This window comes from Ambystoma mexicanum, chromosome 13, assembly GCF_040938575.1.
Source record: "Ambystoma mexicanum isolate Mex_15411 chromosome 13, UKY_AmexF1_1, whole genome shotgun sequence".
NCBI classification, from domain to species: Eukaryota; Metazoa; Chordata; class Amphibia; order Caudata; family Ambystomatidae; genus Ambystoma; species Ambystoma mexicanum.
In genome coordinates this window covers 771,388,147-771,412,446 of record NC_090938.1, presented here as the reverse complement: position 1 = coordinate 771,412,446, position 24,300 = coordinate 771,388,147, and the positions used below count along the sequence as shown (strand labels likewise).

General features: G+C 49.6%; 1 protein-coding gene across 1 annotated transcript in view; it reads right to left on the bottom strand.

Moving 5' to 3' along the window:
* Positions 1-17,522, bottom strand: part of LOC138520558 (E3 ubiquitin-protein ligase TRIM11-like) — a 173,628-nt gene extending 156,106 nt beyond the window's left edge. The window contains exon 1 of the mRNA XM_069632899.1: positions 17,074-17,522. Coding sequence (XP_069489000.1) covers positions 17,074-17,487 — 414 coding nt within the window. The 5' untranslated portion in view covers positions 17,488-17,522. The remainder of the gene's footprint in view (positions 1-17,073) is intronic.
* Positions 17,523-24,300: the final 6,778 nt, after the last annotated feature.

Sequence of the window (24,300 nt, the reverse complement as noted above, 5' to 3'; positions counted from 1 at the left end):
AAAAATATGCAAAACAACCAAAGAAAAAGCAATCAGGACACAAAACGTGAAAACTGGAAAATCAAACAAATAATCTAACATTTGCCATCGCTAATTCGATGCAAAATATAAAAATGTGAAAAATATGCACACTATTCAGGCTATCTGGTCCACACGCTGGCCAGGATCGTGCTGCTGTGACCTCTTCTAAGGTGTTGCGCGGGGCTCAGAAGATGGACTGGACCGGACTCCCAACTCCTGCTTGTCCGGCTTGCAAAAGTATCCTTCTTAGGGTCTTGAAGGGCGAGCTCTCCTTCCTGCTTCTGATGCAGGGGGGCGTTGGTATCCAGTTACTTCACTGGATTCTTGGTTTTATGAGAACCAAACTTGCTTGGTTTCCAGGTAAGTTCCTTGAAAGGTTCCCCTTTTGTCCTTGCATCAATATGCTAATGTCAATGTCTTTTTCCCCATAGGGGCCGGGGTACGGAATGCCGGGGAAAAGGCACCGACCCGAGATGCAAGGTGCAATCCCTGTAGAAATCAGGTAAGTCTTGATGAGCGTTTTTGGGTAATGTCTTTTCATTCGCTCATTGACGCTAATGTCTTTTTCCCCATAGGGGCCGGGGTCCGGAAACCCCTGGATGCGGCGCGGACCCGAAATGAAGAGGGAATGACCCAACAGGTAAGTCTTAACATGGAGGTTTAGGTTTCCTCATTCCCTTCTCTCTCTCACCTTTGCTCTTGTCTTTTTCTCCTTAGGCGTGGAAGTGTGGCTGCGAATCCGGGTGATCGCTGCTGAACATGGAGGTGCCCTGTGAAGGTGAGTGGAATGCGGCGCTGCGGCGGTCGATGCAATGTGCTTTTAAATTAAGTGTCTTCCTTTGCAGGATCGTCGGCGAGCTGACTCCGGAATGCAGATCTTGCAGGTAAAGTCGCCCCAACTTGGGCCCGCTGAGACGTCCTTGGGGAAAATGATGTCTGCCTCTGGAGTTGCTGGGCTGGGCCTGGCTCCTTTGTTTGCCGACCTTTGGCGGGCTTCTGTCCAAAAGCCCTCCTTTGGCGTCTGGGTGTCTTGGTGGGCTGAATGTGAAGGAGGGGTGTAGTCACCCCCTGCACAGGGTCTCCTTGGAAACCCAAGTCGCACTTTGTCGTGATTGGCTGAGGTGGTTGTCCGGGCCGGACAACCCCCCTCCTGAGTGATTGGCAGCCAGGCTGTGTGAATGGGGGATTTTGGCATAAAAGGCAGGTCTCTTGAGCTGGAAGTCAGAGTCGCCACTGGAACTGCAAGCAACCGAAGAGAAGCAGAGAAGAAGACGGCTGCTGCAACTCCCGAGTCCCGGTGAAGCCCTGCTGCAGTCCTGAGCTATCTACCCTTCAACAACAAGAGAAGATCCAGTCCGAAGTCTTCTTCCCTTGAGCCTGGTGAGATCAACCAGCTCACCTTCCACAGGGAGAGGATCCTCTTCTTGGTCGAAATCGCTGCACATAGCTGCAGTGGTCCGGATAGCCACTTGAAGAGCCTCTCCTGTTTTAAAGGAGTGCACCTTTTATTCACAGTTGCTTTTGCTGCTGCTTGCTTCATCCCTGGGTAGTGCAGATCGCTCCAGACGTCCTCCTTCTTGTCCCCACGACTGAAGCTTCAGGAACCGCGAGTCTGCAGGAACTACCAGGAACAACTGCTGTGGCACCAGCTCTTATTCATACGAATAAGGTACTGTGTCCGTCTTGGAGGAACTAGGGTGAATCCCTTTTCTCCTCACCAAAGGCTTGTCCTTATCTTCCTTCCCTCTTATAACCTTTGCTTCCCTTTGGACAATATCCAAGTACTCCTGGCAATCTCGAATCGTGAACTGTTCTAACCTTGTGATCCTCGACAACAGGACTCCTGTCCCATTGACACTGGCGCAGGCCTATTGACATTTATCTACGTTTTAGAAAGTGTTTCTTGATTCTATCTGCCTTGACAAAAGTATTGCCTATGATTTTTATCCCCAACTCTCTTGTGTTAATTCATGTGCTAAGTGTGTTTGAATACGGTAACATTTCTGCTCGCGGGTACGCTTCTCTTTCAGAAGACTGAACTGTCATTACTGTCAAAAAGTGATCGCGTAATAACCCCCGGTAACGTCTTTGTTTCACAACACCGGTCTGTCAAATCCAAAGGTACTTACCTTGAATTGTGCTGCACATGGGGAACTGGTTGTGTGTAGTGTATTTGAAATGTGTTTTTAATTTAATAGCTGTGAAGCGTTTTGTGAACAGATGGTTTAAAATAAATGTACTTTTACTTTTTAACTAAAAACCTTGAGTCAGTGTTTGCTTGAGTCACAGTAATTGTAGTCCTTTGTGTAATCTCTACTACTGCTCATTTGCTCTTGAGATAAGTCTGGCTGCTCCGCTACTGCTACCACTCTAACTGTGTAGTACAGGCTTGTATCAAAGGTGAAATTGTACTACCACCTGTAGTCTTAATCTTGTGTAGTGGTCCCTAAGTGCACTGCCCAGGATTCTGCCTTACAGTGCTAACAGTAACTTGCAAGCCCCAGGAATGACCTGAGGTCCGACACGTCCGTTGGCCGAGGGGTCTCCTGTAGAGCCTTGACTTTCTCCGGGTCCGGCTGCATGCTTTGGTGAGAACATATGTGACCAAAGAATTTGAGAGTTCGCTTTCCAAATTCGCACTTGTCCTTGTTGAACGTGACATTGGCTGCTTCTAGGGCCCTGCAAACCATGTGTAGATTGTCGTTGTGTTCTTGGGTTGATTTATCAAACACCAGGATGTTGTTGCTGTAGTTCAGACACCCTGGAACATGTTTGATCACCTGGCGGATCTCCTCCTGGAGGATCTCCACCGATACGCCGAAGTTCAGGCGCTTTTAGCGGTAAAGCCCCATATGAGTCGCAAAGGTGGTGATGAACGGTACTCCCACGCTACCTCCAGCTGATGGTAGCCCTTGTTGAGGTCTAGCTTCGAAAACATGGTTGCACCATTGAGGAGGTGGATCAGGTCCGTTATTCGCGTGGCTTGTTGTCACTCTCGTTGGATTGCCATGTTGGGGCGGCGCATATCTACGCACAGGCGAATGGAGCCCTCAGCCAATTTATTAGGCACTGGTACAATCGGGGAGACCCATGGAGTGGGCCTCACCGCCGGCTCAATGATGTGGAGGTCTAGTAAGCGTCTCAGCTCCTCTTCTACCTATTTTAGAATGTTTATCGGGATGCCCCTGTAGTGTTGGGCAACCGACTTGACTTCCGGATCAATGTGAAGCCTCACTTTGAAGATGCGCAGTTTGCTGAGTCCTTTCAAGGGGTTTGGATATGTTTTTGTGACGTCTCCTTCAGGGGACATATATTTGTGGGCCATCATGTTATATAAGATGTGGACAAGTCCCATGTTGACGGCCATCTTAAAACTCAAAATGCATCCGCTGTTGGCCTCTTGGGAGAGGACATATAGTTGTATACGGGCTGTGTTCGATTTGTGTGCGCAGACCGTGGTAAAAGTGACCTTCCAGGGCAGGGGTGTGTTGGAGACATAAGGAAAAATGTCGACCTGTGAGGGCCGCAGTTTTGGCTGGTGAAAAAGGCGGTTATAGGCCTCTTCGCTCAGGACATTGACAGTTGTGCCCGTGACGATGAGAAACTCTGTCGGTTGTGTACATGGAGTGTTAGAATGGGGCTATGTTCCTTCGCTGTCTCGTTCCCAACTGCCCACACGTATCCTTTCGTCCTTTGACTATTGTGTGAGGAGGACGAATCACTCCCTGACGGTGATTGTATCTCCATGTAGCGGATGCTCTGTCGGGGCCTGTGAGTGGTTCTCCTGTCAATTGACCGGAGCAATCTTCTGGGCGGTTGGCAGTTGCCCTCGCTTTCCGCGGGGCGATACCTTCTGCGCTCGCAGCTTGCTCTCCTGTGATCTGGTCGGTGAGCGGGATGGCATCTGCTGCTCCTCGGGAGGCTGTCGGGGCAGGTGTTGTCAGGGCATTTCTGCAGACTGCTCTGAAATGGTCATCACCCCTGCATGCTGTGCACTTCTGTCCGAGTGCCGGGCATGTGCCTTCATGGGGAAATTCGTAGCCGCAGCAGTAGCACGATTTCGTTGACTGGGTGGGTTCGTCGTCCTGAGGTGGTGTCAGTTTCTTGATAGCTTCCTGATCTTGGGTGTCCGATGAGATCTTCACCCGTCCCAGGCCGACCACCTGCTGCATGACTGCTGAATTGGTGCGGGCCATCACTAAGATTTCGTCAAGGGTGCTCTGTTTCTGGAGCAATTTCCGTTTGAATTCTGCAGATTAGCACCCCAGGATGACCTGAGAGCGTACGGCTTTGTCATTGGAGTACCGATGGAAAGCGTAGTGTTTCATGAGGATGCGTAGCCGCATGACATAGTTGTCCATGGATTCCCCTTTCTCCTGCATGGTTGTATTGAAGATGTGTCTTTGTAGTCTACGTTGGTGTGTGGGCAAAATAGGTGTCAAGTGCCTCTCGAATTGCCTGGTACGTCGCCTTTTTCTCATCAACCAATTCGTAGAGGAAGTCTCTGACAGCAGCCCCCACTGCTAAAGTAAGAATGTTTTTCCTTCGTTCTTCATCCATGGGGCCCAACGCCCCTATGTACACCTTGAATTCCTTCATCCATTGGACCCGCCGGGGCCCCAGGTTACCTGTGTCTCTGAGGTCGAACGCCTGGGGTAGTTGCCACAGGGTAACATCACCCTGGCCAGCATGTTTGTCCGCCTTGAAGACCTTATGGACCGTGTCCTCCAGGGAATCCCCAAACAGCATCCACCCTTCAAAGGGAATGTTCATGGCAGTAGACTTCTGTCGGGCGTCCGTCTTCCAATCCCTGGTAAGAACGTGCTGCTGACCCCCCACGATGGAACCCATGGACACGTCGGCCGCCTTCACACCATCATACGCCAAGTCTGACAAAAACTCCACCTGAGTCTTGATGGCTCATAGAAGGGGGGCAGGATCTGAGCCCACCAGCCACCTTCAGGGTGGACTTCAGACCCCGTCTGAGGCCAAGGACGACATCCCCACCAGTCTGGGAATGATGTCATCTACCAGAACCACCTGCAGCAGGGCCATCTCCTCCCCTGCAAGGGATACAGCTTGGCAAGGAACCTGGGGACCGCTGACTTGTCCAGATCAATCCACTCCCTCAAAATCTCAGTCTTTATGTCAGAGAAGCAGGAGTCTCTTCTTGAGATGTGCTTGAAATGGGGCGGAGGGGGCCGAACCCCCCCCCAGCTAGAGTAGATGGGGGCTCAGAGTCCGGAAACCCCATATAATGGGACACCTGAAGAAGAACATCCGCTGTGGCTTGCTTGTCCAAGTACCTGCCCCTGAAGTCAGTCGACCTCTGGGAATCACCCAGGCTGTAGGAAGAGGCGTCTGAGCAGAAGGAAGAGGAAGGGCACACCCCCCTGCTATGATGAGTCTGGATCCCCTCCTCCTGCAGGGCCTTCTTAAAAATACGCAGGAGCCTGTCCTCTGGCACCCTACTCCCCGCCTCCTCTTAGGAGGGAGAGGGGAACAGGAAGAAGAGCCGGCGAAGGAGAACGAGGCTCCACATGCCTAGACATGGAAGTGCGCTTCCCCATGGCCACCAACACCAACAGCAAGAAGCCGTGGTCCGGACAGAAACAATAAAACGCCTACTGTGCCTGACATAAAGTGGGAAAAAGACCGAAATACCGCCCCCCCAGGCTATGCCAGAGGTATGGGGGGAACAGAAGCGTACAGAGTCCCTGTGCAAAGGCAGGAAAAAACCGAACTGTTGGGTCTCGGGGAAGGTGGGCTGTTATGCCCGGAGGTGGAGGGGGCAGTGCCTGATGGATTTAGAAGTAGAAAGAGGGTTCCTGTAAAGAGGTGGGACACCTCATTGATAAGTGCTGGGACGAGGAAGAGTGGAGGTGGAGGTAATGATATTCGGCACAAGGGCCGTTTACACGTAGGCTGCAATGTCAGCCACATCTAAACGGCCCTTGCGCCAAATGGCTGGCGCTGAATTGACTTTTGCGCCACTCTGGCCAGCGCTGAAACGGGCTCTGGTGGTAAAATGGCTGGCCCCAAAACGTTTGCACGTGGCGTACCGTCTGCCTTTCAAAATAGTTAGAGCCTTGGAAACAATCGTCACAATGATAAGATCACCAGCAAATATGTTCCAACTTTCCCAATGATTTTCCCCTTAAATATGAAGCAAGGGGAACAAGCTTTCCTACTTTAGCTTTGACCACCAAAACAATTCTCAAAATTAAGAGCCATCAAATAATAGGTTTGCAAGCTATCCAGGGGGAGAGATGGAGTGTTGGGGAGGGGTGCTATTCTGACACATCCCAGAGGTTTGATGCTCGCTGATACATAACACATATACATGCACGCATGCATGCACAAATACATTTAGACACACACGTGCATGCATGCGTGCACACACATATGTAGACGCACGCAAATACACATGCATGCATGGACACAAGAGTTTCTTTGTGTGTGCTTATACTCCTGTTGGAGTGCTGTCTGTTCAAAACACAATTGTTTTCGAAGCCCCTTTGTTGGATCCCCTGCAGCTGTGTCTAGCAGTGAGGCAGGTCAGGCTGCAGTGTGTATCTATGGTGCAAGTGTGCTATGTTCCATGATAAGAGGAGGCCAATGATTAACGCAGGCAGCTGCATTATCACCTGTCTGGGCAAGCTCAATGCACACAGTGTGGCGGTGAAAGAATCATTGCACTGCCAGTGGCACCATTTCACCCAAATCACAAGAGGCGCAGAAGTGATGTCAAAGGCCCATTCATGCCCAAGGACATCACAAAGGGATATCACGCAGCCTTTACCTGAATCCAAAGGTGGGCACTCTGAGTGCTCTTAATATTACACAAAGGGATATCACGCAGCCTTTACCTGAACCCAAAGGCCTTTACCTGAACCCAAAGGTGAGCACTGAGTGCTCTTAATATTACACACAGGGATATCACACAGCCATCACCTGAACCCAAAGGTGAGCACTCTGAGTGCTCTTAATATTACCCAGTCGCTTTTAATGCAGAAGAAATTATGCAACATAACTGTAAATTACTAGCTGCAAGGTTTCAATCGTCTGTATAATCTTCCAAGGGAAATATAAGCCCTTGTTCACAATTCTCACCGCATCCTCCTTTGAAACTTTGCACTCTCCTCTTTGCACCCTGGTGCCTATAAGTGCATAATGCAAAGAACACCAGTAAACGCCAAAACTATTGGCATTGCCAATGCTCCTTTTTAAATGTGACAGCAGCGATGCACATTCTGATGCCTGATTGCATTTAAAGGTATCATAACAGGAGGGTGACCCTCAGCTTCAGTAAGGCTCAGGGACTTCACACGTTCTGCACTGCCAGCCAGATCGTGACAGAAGGTTCCTGACTGGGGCAGTATTTCTTTATTTGAATTCATTAAATTGTGGAGGAGACTGCTTCACCCAGAAGTACTATACATGAAGCATATATTGGTACAGGGCAATACTAATTGTTGGTACTGTGACAAGTTCGCCAGCCTGGTTGGACCCAGTGGCTGTAGGGGGAGGGTCCCCTGGTAACTTGGTCCTGGGCCCTAGCGGTTGGCGGAGGACATTCACATTGGGCCTCATCACAGCCTTGGCTGTATCCTGGCAGTAAATGCGCCGGGATACCGGCCAACCCAAATAGAGTTACCACAACTCGGTCCTGCACTATTAGCTCCAGATCCCAAGTTGTTATAAGGCTGTTACTCCCCTTTTTTTGGTCAACTCCATACAACTCTATTGGGCAGTAACAATGCTATTACCGCCGGTGGTATTAGCGCCACAGTAATAGTGCCGCAAATGGGCAGAAAGGGGAGAATTTTACTTCCAGCAAAAAGCTGGAGGTAAACCTCCCACTTTCTGCCCAAACTCAGTAATGGGCGGAGCGGTAATGCGACAGTAATAGCGTTACCACTGCATTTTTGCCGCACCGCTCAACCTCTGATGAGGCCCATTGTCTCACCACAGTGCTGTCATAAGCTCCTCTCCTGGCGTACCCCATTGACCCATGTGGATAAGCCCACCCGGCCTCTGATCTAGACCTTCACAATAATCTATATGCCAATAGAAAGACTTCCGCTTTATCAGAGAGAGAGTATAAAGCTCAATTTAGCCAGACCCAAGTCTCCCACATGCAAATGAAATACATTGGGCCTCATTACAAGTATGGCGGTCCAGAAATAAGGGTGCTGGTAGCAATGTACCAGCACCCTTTCCGGACCGCCGCACTATGAGAATGCCGGTAGGGGCACTGATCTCCCAGCAGGTCTGATCTCCTGGGAAATCTTGCCCCTACCGGAATGTCTCTCACGGAAGCACCGGCACTGTTGGCAATGGTGCCGGTGCTTCCATGCCTCCATTCGCGTGGAGTCCTTTACCCCGCCTGACATCCCGGGCTGCAGAGACTTGTAATGTCCCGGTGGTACCGGGATGTCAGGCGGCGGAAACGATGTTACGAGTCCAGTGGCAACCCGCCACCCCGAACTCATAAGTTGGCTGGTGCAGTAATAACGTGCCGGTATCAACGCATATTGGTACGTTACCGCACCGGCCAATGAAATGTTTGCCGGTGGGGTGGAGGAATTACCAGCACCAGTATTACCAGTGCCGGTAATATGGGTAAATCCCCCCATGGAGGGGGATTTACCACTGACAACGTCACTTGTGATCCGGCAGTAATACCGCTGGACCCAGTGCCGGTATCAGTATTTCTGTTTCCCGGTATCCTGGCATATTTACCACCAGCATACCGGCAAACTTGAAATGAGGCTCATTTACCTTTAAGGAAGCATGTCTACTATATCTAGTTTGCCCGGTACACCAACACAACTCTCTATGAATGTCTGCAGCGAACACCACGGTTCTCCGAAAACCTTGTGTCAGGTCTGCAACTCGCTCTGTGTGGAGACACTCGTACAGAAACCCACAGTCCAGTCCTAGATGTCCTCATGGACGTTAGACAATCCCAGGCCTGACTCAATCAGCACTGACAGGTGCAGACTCGCAGACTAAGACCCACTCTTGGGAGCAGTGGTAACTCAGTATAAGTACAGTCGGCCCCAGAGACTCAACTTTGGAAGAGGCCAGAAATGTGAGAGCAAAGGGAGAACTAGCGACTGAAGAGGTAGATGATTCTGGAGAGATGGTGGCCATAGAGTGCAGCAGGCAGTGATAACATCATGGTTGATGGGTGGAGAGTCGAAGTAAATGTGGTAGCCGGAGTGATGCAACAGGGGGTGAAAAAAAGAGTGGTGGAGAATTGGCAGAATGTGGTGGTCATAGCAGAACAGATCCAGGAGGGAGTGATAAAATGAGTAGCAGAGAGCAAACAGAAGGTGGTGGTACTGGGGCAGATCTTGGAGTAGGTGATCACATCAGTGATGGAAAGTGAGCAGAGGTAGGTGGTGGTAGTGTGACAGTGCAGATACTTGTGAGGTGATAACATCAAGGATGAAGAGTGAGCAGGAGGAGGTGGTGGCAGCAGCACTAGAGATCCAAGAGGAAGTCGTACATAAGGGAAGGAGAGTGAGCAGGAGGAGGTGGTGGCAGCAGAAGTACAGATCCAAGAGGAAGTCGTTCATAAGGGTAGGAGAGCGAGCAGGAGGGGGTGGTGGCAGCAGCAGTGCAGATCCAAGAGGAAGTCGTAACATAAGGGAAGGAGAGTGAGCAGGAGGAGGTGGTTGCAGCAGCAGTAAACATCCAAGAAGAAGTGGTAACATAAGGGAAGGAGAGCGAGCAGGTGGGGGTGGTGGCAGCAGCAGTACAGATCCAAGAGGAAGTGGTTACATAAGGGGAGGAGAGTGAGCAGGAGGAGGTGGTGGCAGCAGCAGTACAGATCCAAGAGGAAGTCGTAACATAAGGGAAGGAGAGCGAGCAGGAGGAGGTGGTTGCAGCAGCAGTACAGATTGAAGAGGAAGTCATAACATAAGGGAAGGAGAGCGAGCAGGAGGAGGTGGTGGCAGCAGCAGTACAGATCCAAGAGGAAGTCGTACATAAGGGAAGGAGGGCAAACAGAAGGTGGTGGTACTGGGGCAGGTCCTGGAGTAGGTGATCACATCAGTGATGGAAAGTGAGCAGAGGTAGGTGGTGGTAGTGGGACAGTGCAGATACATGTGAGGTGATAACATCAAGGATGAAGAGTGAGCAGGAGCAGGTGATGGCAGCAGCAGTACAGATCCAAGAGGAAGTCCTACAGAAGGGAAGGCGAGCGAGCAGGAGGAGGTGGTGGCAGCAGCAGTACAGATCCAAGAGGAAGTCGTACATAAGGGAAGGAGGGCGAGCAGGAGGGGGTGGTGGCAGCAGCAGAGATCCAAGAGGAAGTCGTAACATAAGGGAATGAGAGCGAATAGAAGTAGGTGGGGGAAGCAGGAAGGATCTGAAAGGAGGTGATAACATGAGGAGGAGAGTGTGAATCGAAGGACGTGGCAGTAATAGGGGAGCCCCAGAACGACATTAGAGCATTACGAGTGGAAATTGGACATACGAAGGCAGTGGGAAACTCAAGAGTGGAAAGGAAACAGAAAAGGGCAGTCGCTGGGAAAGTCTAGAAATTGGAGGGAGTGACATTGGGCCTCATCATGAGTTTGGCGGTATCCCGGCAGTAATTGCGCCGGGATACCGCCCTACACAAATTGTGTAACCGTTACTCGGTCCGGCGCTATAAGCGCTGGATCACGAGTAGCGGTCTGTCTGTAATTCCCCATTGGGTCCATTGGACTCCCACTTAACACCCAACTCATGATTGGGCGGACCCTTCAATACAGCGGTGATAGCGTTACCGCCGCATTTAAGGGCTACAGCCCAACTCATGATGAGGCCCATTGCTGGGTTCCACACAGAGGGGAAGTGGTGAAAATCAGAAGTGGAGAGGATGAGGAAGACCCTATGTACCAGGGACTAGTGCACACCCAAAGGTCCAAGAGTGACATATAAACAGTCAGGTCAGAGGGAGAGAGTGGCACACAGTTGGTAGGAAAGCCACAAAGAAGGGCAAAGATGGAGAGAGAAAAAGAGAGAGAGATAGGCTCCAGGACTTAGAGAGCGAGCTTAGGAAGGGTCCAGCAGGCCAGGTCAGCCCTAGGCTGGCCCAGATGGTGGAAGGAAAAGCAAGACCTGAGCAGGGAGGTTACTGTTACCTTAGAGAAGGGAAAACAAAAATAGTCTAGAGTGTGGCCAGTGCAACCCAGAGACTTCTCTCCAGCTCCAGCTGGTAGTGACCCTGGACCTGTCTACTTGCAAAGCTTAGTGCCAGAGTGAGTCTCGGTGAACGAGACCTGGGAACCCCTCAATCACAGGAGAAGACGTTTTGGGTGCCCCATAAACCAATAACACCGAAGTGGGGCTACGAAGCGACCCCCGAGGAAATGCACAGACTCAAGCCTTCGCTTCAGGGGCCGGATGCTGAAACTCCCACTCAGCGGGAAAAGACATTTCCTTGGGAGGAGACCATCATGACATGTGCTCTCATTCTACTGATAATTTCTTCTTGGAAGTTCCCCTTTTGCATGCGGCCCTTATTTGTACATAGTCCCCTAATTACATCTTTCTTGGAAACAGGATGTCAGGAGTGGGCGATGGAGCCAGAACATGTGGATATACACGGAGAAGCGATGGAAGACACTTACATGATAAACATATACATGGGGTGGGTGAGGAATGGGGGAGGTTGTGCAGGAAGCAAAGCTTAGTGCTTCCTTAAGAGGAGCAACGTAGGGCCGTGTAATCCCACGTGGAGCCTCAAGCAGCAATCCAACCTACTGAGGAGTAGAGTGGAGGTAAGTGTTTAGTGGAGTTAAAGGCATAATGGGAATGGGTTTTCCAGATGTTCAGCAGATGGAGCCGTGCAGTCGTGGTTGTGGCAGCAATGAATGTTTGAAGTTTGAAGTTGCTTTCAAAAGGGAACCCCACATTGCAAGCCATGGGGGATGGGGTACGGTGATCAGGTGGAAATCTGCGAGGAGGTGTGATGTGGGAGACCAAGAAATAGATCACATTGAAATGGCGGAGAGACATAGATGGTCATGTACGCGGGTGCTTCTGGGATGAAGAAGGAGAAGGAGAATATTTAATCGGCAGAAAGATGACATGAGAAGCCGATGGAGGAGGTCATTCACCAAGAGAGGCGACATACAAGGGGAAGCGGAAGAAGCGGAAGACAGACCCTTGAGGGACCCTACAGGGTGGGGGGAAAATAAGTGCAGAGTTCCAGGAGATGAAGTAGATGTTCTCAGACAGGAAGGCCTCCTGGAAACCCAGATGGGAGGAAGTCTGGTGGAGAGATGAGTGATTGACAGTATTAAATTCATAAGAGAATGTGGAGGGTGAGAGTGAACAGCATCAGGAGCAGTGGTGATAATGCAGGGGATGGGGATGAGCTCCATTTGCAGGTAGATTTAGCTACAGAAACCAGATCGGAGGGCGTAGCTGTGTACATTAACTTCTACGTATTCAGTGACGCAGTTGCAGGGCATTGGAGCAGTGGTTGGAAGGCTGATATGAGGATATGCTTGTTGAGATCGGCAGTAGACTTCTTCAAGATAGGTCTGACAGTAACCATATTAAAACAGCCTGGGATGTTGACAATGGAAAGAGACAGGTTGAAGGGAGATGACAGAAGCAGTCCAGGAAGCCAATTCCTTGAATATATGTGGGGTAATGGAGTCAGTAGAAGCAGAGGATGGGATGTCACACCAGCGGTGGGATACCAGTTCATCCAGAGAGGTGGGAGGGAAGTTCAAAATAGAGGGACAGTGTGGGAGGCAATGGTGTGTTGTAGAACAGAAGCGAGGGGGAGAAAGCCAGACAGTTGGGGTGTTGCATACCCTACATATCTTGTAGGAGAAGAAGCTAGCAAAGTCATTGGCTGAAAGAGGAGAAGGAGTGGAGTTAAGGGGTTGAACGTGGATTTGTGGGACATGCATAGTTTATAAGTGAGAGAAGAGCAGCCAGCAGTGCCGCACCATTCAAAAGCAACTTGACAACTTGCTCATGGCGACCTTGCCAAGGAGAAGGGGCAGCCACTATCAACGGTGTACCCATGACCTCCAAGACGGGGACGACAGAAGCTTGTGCCCGACTCCACACACAATCCTGCATGCAATAGACTCACCACAAGCACTCTATTCCCTCCTGGAGCAGCGAAGCTTGTGCGCGACTCCACACACAATCCTGCATGCAATAGATTCATCACAAGCGCTCTATTCCCTCCTGGAGCAGCGAAGCTTGTGCCCGACTCCACACACAATCCTGCATGCAATAGACTCATCACAAGCGCTCTATTCCCTCCTGGAGCAGCGAAGCTTGTGCCCGACTCCACACACAATCCTGCAGGCAATAGACTCATCACAAGTGCTCTATTCCCTCCTGGAGCAGCGAAGCTTGAGCCCGACTCCACACGCAATCCTGCATGCAATAGACTCATCACAAGCGCTCTATTCCCTCCTAGAACAGCGAAGCTTGTGCCCGACTCCACACACAATCCTGCAGGCAATAGACTCATCACAAGTGCTCTATTCCCTCCTGGAGCAGCGAAGCTTGAGCCCGACTCCACACGCAATCCTGCATGCAATAGACAAATCACAAGCGCTCTATTCCCTCATGGAGCAGCGAAGCTTGTGCCCGACTCCACACGCAATCGTGCATGCAATAGACTCATCACAAGCGCTCTATTCCCTCCTGGAGCAGCGAAGCTTGTGCCAGACTCCACACGCAATCCTGCATGCAATAGACTCATCACAAGCACTCTATTCCACCCTGGAGCAGCGAAGCTTGTGCCCGACTCCACACGCAATCCTGCATGCAACAGACTCATCACAAGCACTCTATTCCCTCATGGAGCAGCGAAGCTTGTGCCTGACTCCACACACATCACAAGCTAAGCTTGAGCCTGACTCCTCACACAATCCTACATGCAATACTTGTGTACAAGCGTGATACAAATAAAATATCATATCATATCAATAGACTCATCACAAGCGAAGCTTGTGCCTGACTCCACACACAATCCTGCATGCAATAGACTCATCACAAGCACTCTATTCCCTCCTGGAGCAGTGAAGCTTGTGCCCGACTCCACACGCAATCCTGCATGCAATAGACTCATCACAAGCACTCTATTCCCTCCTGGAGCAGCGAAGCTTGTGCCCGACTCCACACTCAATCCTGCATGCAATAGACTCATCACAAGCACTCTATTCCCTCATGGAGCAGCGAAGCTTGTGCCTGACTCCACACACAATCCTGCATGCAATAGACTCATCACAAGCACTCCATTCCCTCCTGGAGCAGAGAAGCTTGTGCCTGACTCCACACACAATCCTGCAGGCAATAGGCTCATCACAAGCACTCCATTCCCTCATGGAGCAGCGAAGCTTGTGCCCGACTCCACACACAATCCTGCATGCAATAGACTCATCACAACCAAAGCTTGTGCCCGACTCCACACACAATCCTGCCTGCAATAGACTCATCACAAGCGCTCTATTCCCTCCTGGAGCAGCGAAGCTTGTGCCCGACTCCACACACAATCCTGCATGCAATAGACTCATCACACGCACTCTGTTCCCTCCTGGAGCAGCAAAGCTTGTGCCCGACTCCACACACAATCCTGCATGCAATAGACTCATCACAAGCACTCTGTTCCCTCCTGGAGCAGCAAAGCTTGTGCCCGACTCGACACACAATCCTGCATGCAATAGACTCATCACAAGCACTCTGTTCCCTCCTGGAGCAGCAAAGCTTGTGCCTGACTCCACACACAATCCTGCATGCAATAGACTCATCACAAGTGAAGCTTGAGCCCGACTCCACACACAATCCTGCATCCAATAAACTCATCACAAGCGCTCTATTCCCTCCTGGAGCAGCGAAGCTTGTGCCCGACTCCACACACAATCCTGCATGCAATAGACTCATCACAAGCGCTCTATTCCCTCCTGGAGCAGTGAAGCTTGTGCCCGACTCCACACACAATCCTGCATGCAATAGACTCATCACAAGCGCTCTATTCCCTCCTGGAGCAGCGAAGCGTGTGCCTGACTCCACACACAATGCTGCATGCAATAGACTCATCACAAGCGCTCTATTCCCTCCTGTAGCAGCGAAGCTTGTGCCCGACTCCACACACAATCCTGCATGCAATAGACTCATCACAAGCACTCCATTCCCTCCTGGAGCAGAGAAGCTTGTGCCTGACTCCACACACAATCCTGCAGGCAATAGGCTCATCACAAGCACTCCATTCCCTCATGGAGCAGCGAAGCTTGTGCCCGACTCCACACACAATGCTGCATGCAATAGACTCATCACAAGCACTCTATTCCCTCCTGGAGCAGCGAAGCTTGTGCCTGACTCCGTGCCTGACTCCACACACAATCCTGCAGGCAATAGACTCATCACAAGCGAAGCTTGTGCCTGACTCCACACACAATCCTGCATGCAATAGACTCACCACACGCACTCCATTCCCTCCTGGATCAGCGAAGCTTGTGCCTGACTCCACACACAATCCTGCATGCAATAGACTCACCACAAGCACTCCATTCCCTCATGGAGCAGCGGACTAACAACCGGTTCCACCTAGGATATCCATGGAATCAGGTTTCAGGAGAGCCAAATCAGGTGACAATGCCACTGGAAGGTGCCAACACATAAATACATAAATATTATAGTTTAGAATTGTTCGGTTATGTAATTTCTAGTCATTCATAGGGCGCAATGTCTTCCGCCAAAGGATGTGCCAGTGCGGCGAAAAACAAGGGCAACTAGAGACATGTAACTCCTCAAATAATAATCATGCAGTGGGCATGCAGAAAAGCAAACAGCTGCCAGACTGGCAGTACAAATAATAATACTAATGATGTCAGTTCTGCATAGACACCAACAAATAAATAATGGCAGTCTTGCTGCTCTCAGGGTACATTCATGATGGTGTTGCCCCAATATGGGCAGCATTTACCCCTGCGACACCACAACTGTGAAGGCTTTGCCCCCAAATGACAGAATGTTCCCCTGCAAGGACACAGCCGTGATGACTTTGCCCCAACATGCCATTCATAGACAAGGTAAAAAGACTTCTCCTCACTGCGGCCAACACATAGGTGTTTACACTGCGTCTATGCATAATCTAATGGCATGGGACCCTCGCCTTGCATGCCTTTATCAGTAGTGAAAGGTGCTTACGGGGTATGTGGCCTTTGTTTAAGAGCACTTTGTCAAATTGCAGCTCATTCTTGGAAGGTAGCATCACCATTTCAAAATGCGCTATAATTTGACAAAAAGTATTCAAATAGTGCCCATATACCAGGTGGAGACCATTTGAATTTTTGGAAACATCTGCCAGTTAGGTTTTTCAAATTGTTAGATTAAACATAGAGATAATGAATAGTAAAGCGACTTGTTCAGTGTGATAAATGAAGGTCTTATGCAAGCCCACTCACCCCTTTCCACATCCGCGGGATAAGGGGAGTGCACATCATAAGATGGTGGCACCTTAAAATTAGAAATAGCCCCCCCTGCATACACACGGCCGGTTCCTATGGGAGCTTAAGGGGGCACAGCAGAGACCATTTCCCCACTCCTGGCGGTGCTTGATTCCCAGAAGAGGGTGCATTTGAAGAGTCTGAAGTGTCATGCAGGCAGGGGCAGAGGCCACCACGGGGCACAGCAGAGACCATTTCCCCACTCCTGGTGGTTCTTGATTCCCAGAAGAGGGTGCATTTGAAGAGTCTGAAGTGTCATGCAGGCAGGAGCAGGGGCCACCGCTGTGTATACTGAGAGCAGAACAGGTGTGGCTGCCTGAGGCCCCAGGTGCACCCTACAGCCCTACCACAGAAGGTTGTGTCTGGACCTTCTTCCCACCTGTGCCCTTGCAGTAGATAAGGGGCCTGCATCCTCCAGCTCGCCAGAAGCCTTGCACTACTCTTCCCATCCTGCATTACCATTGACTCGGCTGCCTAGGGCCAAAGGGATAGATGGTCCAAAACATCTGGAGAGCCACAGGTTGAATAGCCCCCTGCTGTAGCGCTACCCCCCTCGCCACCCCCTTACCTTGTAGTCCTCATGGGCCTCCTTGATGGGACGCACACGGTGTTCCTTGTGTTCACGGGAGTACCTGCACACCAGAGAGATTAGTGTCTCATCCGTGTCACAGAAGAGCTGCAGGGCCTCTCCGTGTTCCCCACAGTCTCTTCCTTCTAGGGGGTGTACAAAACCCTCTTCCAGCCGCTGAATGTTTGCGACCATGTTTGCCAATCTCTTGTTTGACTTTAGATTCTTCTTGTTGAATTTCTGTTTGCATTCTGGACAGGATATGGTTAAATCCGGCTGTCCCATGTACTTGGTGAGACAGGCGCAGCAGAAGTTGTGCCCGCAGTCTATAGTCACGGGGTCCTTGTAAAACTCCTGGCAGATGGAACAGAGCGCATCTTGTTGGAGGTCTGTAAAGGGGTGACGAGCCGCCATTGCTGTGCTGAGCTGCACTATGCAGTCCTACTCTGTGTCAGGAAAAGGGGGTCTGTCAGAGGACGCTTAGCAGCAATTGCTGACGTGCTGCGCTACACTCAGTGTGTCAGTGCAAAGTCCACCACATACTGCAAGTACAACCGGGTAGGAGTGGTTACAGCCCTCATAAAGATAATGATCCAAAGCAAGGCAAACAGGGGACAGAGGGCAACTGAAAGGAAGACAGTGGAGAAAACAAAATGGCGGGGCAGAATTTATGCCCGCAGTCTATAATCACGGGGTCCTTGTAAAACTCCTGGCAGATGGAACAGAGCGCATCTTGCTGGAGGTCTGTCAGAGGGAATTTAGCAGCCATTGCTGTCTAACAGTCTAGAGACCCACTAGCAGCCACTCCTGTGCTGTCTAACAGTCTAGAGACCCACTCTGTGTCAGGGAAGGAGAGGTCAGCTGTCAGAGGACGCTTAGCAGCCACTCCTGTCCTGTGCTGAGCTACAGTCTAGAGACCCACTCTGTGTCAGGGAAGGGGAGGTCAGCTGTCAGAGGACACTTAGCAGCCACTCCTGTGCTGAGCTACAGTCTGGAGACCCACTCTGTGACAGGGAAGGGGAGGTCAGCTGTCAGAGGACGCTTAGCAGCCACTCCTGTGCTGAGCTACAGTCTAGAGGCCCACTCTGTGTCAGGGAAGGGGAGGTCTGTCAGAGGACGCTTAGCAGCAGCTCCTGTGCTGCGCCACAGTCTAGAGACCGACACGGTGAAAGGGACGTCTATCAGAGAACAAGCCCCACTCGGTGCCAGGGAGAGGGAGGTCTGTGCAAAGTCCCCACATACTGCAGGTGCAACAGGGTAGGAGTGGCTCCAGAACTAATAAAGATAAGGTCCCAAAGCAAGAGGCGAGTACGAGCAAATGGGACAGAGGGCAACTGAAACCAAGATAGTGGAGAAAACAAAATGGCAGCGCCGAGTGTGAGCAAAAGAATGAACGGCAGAGAAAGCTTCAGTGTAAATGAAAAAAGAAAAATACCAGGAAAGCAAGAGGGGAGAAAGGAAAGATAGAATAGAAATAAGAAAATATGAAAGGAAATACCCAAGAATGACTGGAACAGAATATAAAGAAAATACATTATAGATGCAAATGCATAAGCCTTGCAGATATGCGGCGTACCTTCCACCTTTACTCCCTAAAAATAGGCAGATACTCCCAAAAGTATAAGATAGGGAGCACAAATACTCCTAACGAAAGATATAGAAGAGTGACCCCACACAGATCCACGGATATGTCTGAATCAGGGGCCCCAGCAGAGCAGGGCCACAGGAAGCAGCTGTAATATTATTACAGCCTGATCTGAAGTCCAAATGTCAGGTAAAAATACACCTTTCGAATGGATTGTGTCCTCCCACGTATTCCTCATCTTAGATATATCCTTACCTTTAGGTTTCGCCTCAGAATTTTTTTCTCTCTCTCCACCAGAGGGCGCACCACTCGAGGTGGCGCCGTCGATGTCCCTTGGCGGCATCCGTCGAGTGTCGACGTCATCCGTAGTATAATTGGCTCGAGCGCGCCCGTTGGCCTTAGTTCCGTTTTTCCGTTTGCTTCGCTTTGGATCAAAATAAAAACAGCGCTTCAGTCACAAGCGAATTATGTCGTCTTCCTGGAACCCATCTACTCCGAAAATGGGGTTTAAGAAATGTCTACGGTGCGGAAGAAAAATGTCGCTGACCGACCCTCACCGTAACTGCCTCTGGTGTCTCAGGTCCGAACATCGGATCGACGACTGCGGTTCGTGCCAATCTATGACCCATAAGGCCTTGAAAGAAAGACGAGGTAAACTGGCAGTGGGGGAGGAATCCTCAAAGTTTTCTTCTAGAGGGAAGAAAGACTCGGCTGAGTCTTCGGCGAAACGCCATAAAAAATCCAAATCGAGGAGTAGATCAAGGAAGTCCTCTTCTTCTTCGTCTAAAAATGCGAAGAAGAGACGACACCGATCTCCCTCTTCTTCTTCTTCCTCGACTTCGGAGGAAGTTATTACTTGTCCAACTAAACATGACTCCCCTAAAAAGTGGGAAGCGTTTAGAGAGTAGATGCTAAAAAATGTTGAGAATGCGTCCCAGACCCCCTCAAAAATGTCGGTTGAAGGTCATGCCTCTAGTCATAAAAGAAGTGACAGAGGAAGGTCTAAAACTAGAAAATCTGACAAGAAATTGTCGAGGGTGTCTTCTAGGGACTCTTCCCAGACACCTAAAAAGACAGACCTTAAGAAAAAGGCTTTAGACGTCGATACGTCATTAAAGACCTCGACGAAAACATCTTTGAAGCCTTTGTCGAAGGCTATCGAGTATAAAGGGTCGACGACCCAGCAGAAAAAAGTCACGTTGAGTGCTTTATCGACGACCTCGAATGCTTCTTCGACGGCGTCGAGTGTTTCGAAGGCTCCTTCGACAACGTCGACTGCCTCGAAGATTCCTTCGACAGCATTAGTGAGGTCTTCGAAAACATTGAAGAATACCACGATAACATCGAAGGTAACGGCCACGACTTCGACGCCATCAACGCTTCTGTCGGCGTCGACACCAATTACAGGGTTGAAACCTATTCCTGAGAAAGTATTTCAACCTGAAAACAGACATGATTTTTTCCAAACTATGTCAGCTGTATATGGAGAAATGTCTTCAGGGGATGAAGATGAAGGAGAAGATGAACCTGAGGTTTCATCAGCAGGGGTAAAATATGGTACAAGAGATTAATCAATCCTCAATCAAAAATGCAGGATTTGTATGAATGTTTACAATCTGCAAGTGGAATAGACACCTCTCCTGAATATGAATTTGAGAGACCAGATCCAGCAGAACATGCTGATTTGGGTTACATAAAACTTATGACTAAAGTAAAGAGTTTATGGGATGGGGTAGGAATTCACCTGTATACCAGGATGATGATATGACAGATATTTTGTCAGGAGGTCCTCAACCAGATCCCATACTTCCCTTTCATATTGCCCTGCAAAGGAGAGTAAATGCTGCTTGGGAAAGACCAGAATCCATTCCAGCAGTGAATAAAAAATATGTGGCAAAATACAGACCTTGTAACTCTGATCCAGAGTATTTGAGTAAACATCCTTCTTCTGAGCGCCTGGTAATGCAGGCAGCCACGTCAACAAAAAATGCTGCATACCCCACAATTCCCCCTGATAGGGATGACAAAAAGATAGATACATGGTCGAAAAAGGTCTTTACATCAGGGAGCATGGCTCTAAAGTCCACCAATGTATCTTGTATGCTGGCTAGATTCAATTATACTCTGTGGGACTGCATGTCAGCGGCAGCTCAACACATCCCGGAAGGAGAGGAACGTGATGGTTTCCTATCCATAATTAAGGATGGTAAGGAGGCTTCGGGAGAATGTCTTCAAGCAGGTTTGGACACTGCTGACAGTATCAGCAGGTCCATGGCGTCTAGCGCAGTGCTATGCAGATTTGCGTGGCTAAGGAAGTCAGGTTTCGCACCAGATGTTCAATCTAGACTTCTTAATTTGCCATTTGATGGCTCGAGGTTGTTTGGCAGCAAGGCGGATGAAAGTTTGAAGAAGCTGCAGACCTCCAAGGCAGCGGCAAAGTCACTTAGTGCTGCTATAAGACAACCTCAGCAATGCCCCTACACAGGCTCATCTTCCTGGAGGGGTCGTCCCTTTCGTTTCTACTCCTCATTTGGGAGAGGAAGGGGACAGGCCAGTCAAAGAGGGCAAAGGAAACTTCCTCGGGGGCGAGGAAGAGGTGCTAGATCTGCCCCGGCACGGCATCTGTCCCTTCAGCCGCTGCTGGAGCTGCAGCAAAACCACTCTGAGGTTTTGACTGACAAGACCCCAGTGGGAGGCAGGATCTCACAGCATCTGAAAGAATGGCGGGGCATTACTTCAGATGCTTGGGCACTGGAAACAGTATCCCAAGAAGAAACCTCAGAATCACCCACCGGAATACAACTCTACCAAAAATCCAGACCCGCTCCTGTTGCATGAAGTTTTTACCCTGCTACAGAAAGGTGCAATAGAACATGTACCTGTAGCGTAAAGGAACCAGGGTTGGTATTCCCCATATTTCCTCATTCCAAAGAAAGACTGAGGACTGAGACCCATCTTGGACTTGAGAAACTTGAACAAGTTCCTCAGGAAGGACAAGTTCAAGATGGTCACTCTTTCTCAGATCCTTCAGGCTCTTCAACTTCAAGACTGGTTGGTATCATTGGACCTTCAGGATGCTTACTTTCATGTGCCAATCCATCTCAAGCACAGAAAGTACATGAGGTTCGCGATTGGCAACTCTCACTATCAGTTTCAAGTTCTGCCATTCGGGTTGACCTCCGCCCCTAGAGTTTTCAACAATTTGATGGCGGTTTTGGCAGCGAGGGGATTCACATCTACCCCTATTTGGATGATTGGATGATCAGGGCACGTTCTCCAGAACAAGCCCAGGATCATCTATCCAAGACTTGCCACTTCCTTCACAAACTGGGGTTGTCTCTGAATTTAAAAAAGTCAAACATGATACCATCACAGAAGCTCCAGTTTATAGGAGCAGTCTTGGACACTTGTTCCGGCAAAGCCTCGCCTCCCGAAGAGAGAGCTCACCACATTCTGCAGATGGTGACAAAATTCCAGAATGCCCAGTATCTACCGGCCTTCGATTTTCTCAGGTTGCTCGGCCTCATGGCATCCTGCATATTTCTGGTGCCAGAAGCCAGATTGGGGATGAGATCCCTTCAATGGGCCCTCAGGACTCAATGGTCCCAGTTTTCAGGGGAAATGTCAGATCTTTTACAAGTTCCAGCCAGGGTAGCACAGGATCTACAATGGTGGGCTTGCAAGGAACATATCCTCAAGGGAGAATCTTTTTGGCAACCATGGCCGGAGATAACAGTAGTGACGGACGCCTCACTCACGGGGTGGGGAGCCCATACCAACGATCTGACAATCAGCGGTCGTTGGACTCCATCGGAGTCCAAACTACACATCAACCTATTGGAGCTGAGGGCGATCAGACTAGCTCTGAATGCCTTTCTGCCCTCTGTACGGGGAAAGAATGTCCCGATAATGATGGACAACACAGTGGACATGTACTACCTCAACAAGAGAGGAGGAGTAGGGTCACTGCCACTGTGCAGAGAGCCAATGCAGCTCTGGTTCTGGGCAATACAAGAAGAGATGTCTCTATCTGCCATTCACCTAGCAGGAGAGCAAAACACAGCGGCAGACGCTCTGAGCAGGCAGAGCACAGTCTTCCACGAGTGGGAACTAGCTCAGGAAGTCCTTCAAGAGATCTTCACCCTTGGGGGAACCCCTCAAGTTGATCTTTTTGCGACCATTGTCAACAGGAAGTGCGAACTGTACTGATCAAGGGAATTTCCCCCGAGAGGAGCTCTAGTAGACGCATTTGTAGTAGGGTGGGAATTTCCTCTTCTATATTTGTTCCCTTCAGTCCCTGTGATCCCTCAGGTAATCAGGAGGTTGAGAAAGTTCAGGAAAACCATGATCCTAATTGCCCCGGATTGGGACAGGAGAACGTGGTACCCGGACCTTCTCGACATGTCCATCTGCCCTCCAATATGTCTTCCAAAAAGAGAGGATCTTCTCTCGCAAGAGGGAGGTCACGTTCTCCATCCAGAGGTCAACATACTCAACCTTCACGCATGGCTTCTGAGAGGTTGAGATACAAGGATTGGGACCTTCTGGATGATGTTATGGAGGTGTTGCTTTCGGCCAGAAGGCCAGCAACAAAATTTTTGTACCGGTGTCGTTGGAACAAGTTCAGTAACTGGTGCAGGGATAAGAATGTGGATCCCTTTGGATGTGATATTCCAATGGAATTATCTTTTCTGTTACATTTAGCTTATCTGGGGCTCCAGGTTAAGACAATAAAAGGATATGTAGCAGCGCTATCTATCTTCAAGCGCTCATCAGAAGAAAGATCTTATTTTAAAATACCTTTAATAATACAATTTCTAAAAGGTTTACACAATGTCTTTCCACCAATACCTTTTCAAGTTCCTGTGTGGGATTTAAATTTGGTACTTACATTTCTAACATGTGCACCATTTGAGCCTTTACATTCTTGCCCGTTAAGGCTTCTTACATTAAAAACTATACTTCTAATTGCATTGACATCAGCCCGCAGAGTAAGTGAGTTGCAGGCACTTTCGAGTGGTCCTCCTCACACCATCTTTCATAAAGATAAAGTTGTCCTTCGAGTTAAACCCTCTTTTCTGCCAAAAATTGTTTCAGACTTTCATCTGTCACAGAAAATAATTCTACCTGCGTTCTACCCTCCTCCTCACACAAGTAAGGAAGAGGAAAGACTACATAGGCTAGATCCCAGAAGGGCTCTTAGCTCTTACATCTCAAGATTGTCAAAAATACATCAGTGTGACCAACTATTTGTGGGATACACTGGCCGTAAATTGGGACTAGCTGCAACCAAACAAACATTATCAAGATGGATAATCTTAGCCATAACAGAGTGTTATAGGCTAGCTGGAAAAGATCCCCCTGAGGGATTGAGAGCTCATTCAACTAGGGGCATAGCAACTTCAACAGCACTTAAGAGGGGTGTACCTGTACAAGACATTTGTGCAGCAGCCACATGGTCATCCATGCATACTTTTATCAAACATTATGCTTTGGACTCAACTACCTTTCAAGGAGGTCTATTTTCCAAATCTGTACTACATTCATTACATGACTAAAAGGCATCTGTACTCCCGCCTCCAATACAAAACTGCTTTGGGAGTCTATCTAAGATGAGGAATACGTGGGAGGACACAATCCAT